Source organism: Sinocyclocheilus anshuiensis, unplaced genomic scaffold, assembly GCF_001515605.1.
Source record: "Sinocyclocheilus anshuiensis isolate Anshui unplaced genomic scaffold, SAMN03320099.WGS_v1.1 scaffold2416, whole genome shotgun sequence".
Classification (NCBI taxonomy): Eukaryota; Metazoa; Chordata; class Actinopteri; order Cypriniformes; family Cyprinidae; genus Sinocyclocheilus; species Sinocyclocheilus anshuiensis.
In genome coordinates, this window is record NW_015546252.1 from 7,158 (window position 1) to 12,617 (window position 5,460).

The 5,460-nt window shown below is 32.4% G+C and overlaps 1 protein-coding gene across 1 annotated transcript in view; it reads left to right on the forward strand.

Moving 5' to 3' along the window:
• Positions 1-4,917, forward strand: part of LOC107701547 (centrosomal protein of 57 kDa-like) — a 10,560-nt gene extending 5,643 nt beyond the window's left edge. The window contains exons 6-9 of the mRNA XM_016503586.1: positions 1,911-1,979; positions 2,185-2,393; positions 3,383-3,527; positions 4,600-4,917. Of these exons, the coding sequence (XP_016359072.1) occupies positions 1,911-1,979; positions 2,185-2,393; positions 3,383-3,527; positions 4,600-4,770 (594 nt within the window). The 3' untranslated portion in view covers positions 4,771-4,917. The remainder of the gene's footprint in view (positions 1-1,910; positions 1,980-2,184; positions 2,394-3,382; positions 3,528-4,599) is intronic.
• The last annotated feature ends 543 nt before the right edge of the window (positions 4,918-5,460 follow it).

Consider the following 5,460-nt stretch of genomic DNA (forward strand, 5'->3'; position numbering starts at 1 on the left):
TATTTTTTAAATGTGATTGTTGGTACATTTGACCAGTTTTTACCATACTTTCAAAACAAAAATTAAAATAGGAAAATATGCAATATGAAAATAATTGAAGACAAAATGTGTTTTACTGAGAAAAAAACAGATTTGGTTTTTAAAAAGCCTTTTTCCATAAGGTACATCTGGAAAAAGGGGGGTCGTCTTATAATCAGGGTCGTCTTATATTCGGGCCAATACGGTAAAGTCATAGCCTTTATTTCTCAACAATGTTGCTTTAATGACTGTTAACTACATTTAGAAATGTTAAATTCACATCAGACTCTTTGACAGCTGGCTAATTTTGACAAGGCAGCCGATTATATCTTCAGTGATACTTTTTGACAATTGCACAGAATCGGCTGATATTTAAATCTCTTAATGGAACAAAACCAACCGATACTTAAATCTTATTTTAGAACAGAACAAACTGATATTTAAATCTCGTAATTGAACAAAACCGACCAATACTTAAATCTCGTAATAGAACAAAACCGACTGATATTTAAATCTTGTAACAGAACAGAATCGACCGATATTTAAATTAAGTAACAGAACAAAACCGATCAATATTTAAATCTTGTAACAGAACAAAACTGACAGATATTTAAATCTTGTAACAGAACAAAACTGACCGATATTTAAATCTTGTAACAGAACAGAACCGACCGATATTTAAATCTTGTAACAGAACAGAACCGACCGATATTTAAATCTTGTAACAGAACAGAACCGACCGATATTTAAATCTTGTAACAGAACAGAACCGACCGATATTTAAATCTTGTAACAGAACAGAACCGACCGATATTTAAATCTTGTAACAGAACAAAACTGACAGATATTTAAATCTTGTAACAGAACAAAACTGACCAATATTTAAATCTAGTAACAGAACAAAACTGACCGATACTTAAATCTCATAATAGAACAGAACCTGCTGATATTTAAATCTTGTAACAGAACAAAACTGACCGATATTTAAATCTAGTAACAGAACAAAACTGACCGATATTAAAATCTTGTAACAGAACAGAACCGACCGATATTTAAATCTTGTAACAGAACAGAACCGACCGATATTTAAATCTTGTAACAGAACAGAACCGGCTGATATTTAAATCTTGTAACAGAACAGAACCGACCGATATTTAAATCTTGTAACAGAACAGAACCAACCGATATTTAAATCTTGTAACAGAACAGAACTGACCGATATTCAAATCTTGTAACAGAACAAAACAGACCGATATTTAAATCTCGTAATAGAACAAAACCGACCGATATTTAAATCTTGTAACAGAACAAAACTGGCCGATATTTAAATCTCGTAATAGAACAGAACCGACCGATATTTAAATAGCATAATAGAACAAAACTGACCGATATTTAAATCTCGTAATAGAACAGAACCGACCGATATTTAAATAGCATAATAGAACAAAACTGACCGATATTTAAATCTCGTAATAGAACAGAACCGACCGATATTTAAATATCATAATAGAACAAAACTGACCGATATTTAAAATCTCGTAACAGAACAGAACCGACCGATATTTAAGTATTATAATACAACAAAATCAAACAATATTTAAATCTCTTAATAAACAAAGTCAACAAACATTTAAATCTTGTAATAGAACAAAACGGACCGATATTAAGGATAACAAAACCTGCCGATATTTATATCTCTTAATAGAATAAAACAACATATATCAGCTCTAAAACTTGCTCTTGGTAAAGCGCTAAACATTAAAGATATAACAGTATGACTTTCTGTAAAGCTGCTTTGAATGTGCTTTGTGATAATTGCTGTACACAAATAAATTTGACTTGATTGACTTGATTTAATTACTGAGATGAGATGCTCGTGTGTGTTTCTGCAGAAACATCCGTCGCAGCCGCAGCCGCATTACAGACTCAGTCTGGGAGACGTGCCGTTTGTGACCGGGACGGTAAAGACACAAACACATCGGTTTACACTATGACATTTCATCTTATTCCCACCTCAGTCAAGGGTTTTTGGCATCAAAAACAGTTGCAAATGAGTTTTTATGATCATTTCTGATGCTTACACTGTCCCTAAGTGACAAACCAGAGTGTGTGTTATGTGTAATATGGAGCAGCATTGTGGACGTTAACGTGTGTGTGTGTCTTCAGTCGACAGGCTCGAGTCACTCGGTGCGAGCAAACGTCCAGCACGTCCTTCATCTCATGAAGCAGCATCATCCTCAGCTGTGTAACGAGCGGGTGCTGGGACACGCCCCCTCCACCAATCACAGCAGTAGCTCCTCCTCTTCCTCTTCCTGTGGGGAGGAGCTGTCAGAGCTGCTGCTGACGCTGCAGGACGAGTTTGGACACATGAGCTTGTGAGGCTTTTTCTTCATCTTACTGTCGTTTTATTAGTGCCCTGAAACGGTTTCCACCCTCTCAGTCAGTTAGTTGCCAAGGCAACATTTCCAAATTTTTTAGGTTAACTTGAAACAGTGTTATTTTAATATCAATGACATACTATTATAATTTAAAAAAAAAAGATATTTTCTGCTTTCATGTTAATTATAGTTAAAGTTTGAGTGATTTTGTTGTGTGTTATTGTCATTTTTATTGGTCTTTGTTGTTTTTTAAAATGTCTATATAGTTTACTTTTTATTATTATTTCAGCTTTAGTTATTTTAGTACATCAAGTTAAACTAAACAGAAATTAGAAATGTTGCCATGGAAAAGTCACGGAATTTAAACAAGTTTATGTTTTTTATATTTTATTTTATTTCAGTTGATATATATTTTGTTTCAAGTAACAATTCTTTTTTTTTTATGATTGTGGTTTTAGTTTTAATGAACTATAATAACCCTGACTTAAAGTACTAAAATTACTAAATCTAAAAATGAAAACAACTAAACTAAAACTGAAATAAAAAATAATTAGTTAATAAAGGCAAACAAATAAACAACAAAAACGGATAAACCTTACTAAAACTTAAATATAAAAATTAAAAATATTAATAAATAGTATGCTACTTTAATGATACTAAAATAAAGGTTAAAGGGAAAATTCACCAAAAATGAACATTCCATTAAATCAATAATAATAATAATTATAATTATTTTATGTAAATGAATAAAAGTCGACTCAAATTGTTCACACACTTCATATTTTAATGATCATTTGTAGACTGAATTTAATAGAGAGCACATGCATGACAACATGAGGATTTGGTTTGTAAACGTCGGTGTTGCCAGCTTGTGTTTTTTAACGCTTGGAAAGAGTGAATCATTTTGTGAAGCGATTCATTCAATTGATTCAGCGATTCAGAAAGCTCCGTTTCTCCCAATGCTAGTGACTGTGTTTGTGTGTCAGCGAGCAGCAGGAATTGGCCAGACAGATCCAGTCGTGCGGTTCAGATCGCTTGCGGCAGGATTTCGAGCGTGAGATGGAGACGCTGGTGAAGAGGATGGAGAATAAAGGAGAACAGATCGCTAAAGTCCGGCAGCATCAAGCTCAGGTAACAGCGGCCCATAATGCAACTTCAGATGCATGGATACTGGAAAGGCGGCTGATGTTAAAAGCACTAAAGTTGGGAATAATTAAGATTTCAATTTGAAAGTCTCTTCTAAAAAATACTGTAAAAATAGTATAATATTATTAGAATGTAAAACAGCTGTTTTCTATGTGAATCTGTGTTAAACTGTAATTTATTTCTGTGATGCGCAGCTGTATTTTCAGCATCATTACTCCAGTCTTCAGTGTCACATGATCTTCAGAAATCAGTATAATATGCTGATTTGCTGCTCAAGAAACATTTCTGATTATTATCAATGTTGAAAACTTTAATATTTTTGTGGAAAACGTGACATGTTTTATTTTTCAGGATTCACAGATGAACAGAAAGTTCAGAAGAACAGCATTTATTTGAAATAGAAATCTTCTGTAACATTATAAATGCCTTTACTGTCACTTTTTATCAATTTAATGTGTCCTCGATGAATAAAAGTGTCTTTTTTTTAAGCAGCACGAATGTTTTCAACATTGATAATAATCAGAAATGTTTCTTGAGCAGCAAATCAGCATATTAGAATGATTTCTGAAGATCATGTGACACTGAAGACTGGAGTAATGATGCTGAAAATACAGCTGCGCATCACAGAAATAAATTACAGTTTAACAGATATTCACAGAGAAAACTGCTGCTTTAAATTAGAATAATATTATACTATTTTTTTTTTACTGTTTTTGTTTTTATGATTTTGGTTTTTAGTTTTAATGAACTATAATAACCCTGACTTAGAGTACTAAAATTACTAAATCTAAAAATAAAACAACTAAACTAAAACTAAAATAATAACAAATAATTAAAGTTAATAAAGGCAAACAAATAAACAACAAAAACTGACTAATAAACCTTACTAAGATGTAAATATAAAAATTAAAACTAATTGAAAATATTAATAAATACTATTATTAGTAATACTGTTATTACTGTTACTATTAATAAATATGGTTTTCAATCAAAATAAATGGAAAAAATAGCGCTTATTCCAAACACTTGAGCGCTCCCGGAACTGTGTTTCTGTCAGATGGAGAAGTTGAGGAGACAGCAGAGCTGCGGTGGAGGGAAAGGAGCACAGGTTAACGTCTCGAGTCGCGTGGAGGTCAAAGCCAGACCAGGTGAGCGCAGCCGAGACTCTCTGCGTCTGCTGAAGGACATGCGCTCGCTGCAGACCTCACTGCGCAGCTGCGAATACTGAGAGCATGTGAGCAGTGTGGGTCAGGCTCACACAAACACCTCCGGGTCAAAGGGCAGACCAAAATCAAAAGAAGAAAGATTATTTTCATGACAACTTCTAGTTCTGTTATGCTGTTTTTTATATTGCATATATATATATATACATACACTACCAGTGAAAAGTTTGGGATCAGTAAGACTTGTAATGTTTTTAAAGAAGTCTCTTCTGCTCATCAAGGCTGCATTTATTTGATCAAAAATACAGAAAAAAACTGTAATATTGCAAAATGTTATTACAATATAAAATAATGGTTTCTATTTTAATATCCTTTAAAATATAATTTATTTCTGTGATGCAAAGCTGAATTTCCATCATCATTACTCCAGTATAAAGTGTCACATGATCTTCAGAAATCATTATAATATGCTGATTTATTATCAGAATTATCAATGTTGTGCTGCTTAATATATTTTTTGGAAACTGATACTTTTTTCAGGATTCTTTGAGGAATAAAAAGTTAAAAAGAACAGCATTTATTCAAAATATACATATTTTCTAAGAATATAAATCTTTGCTATCACTTATCAATTTAACACATCCTCGCTGAATAAAAGTTTTAATTTATTTCAAAAAAAGAAAGAATAAAAATGTACTGACCCCAAACTTTTGAACGGTAGTGTATATTGTTAGAAAAGATTTCTATTTTAAATA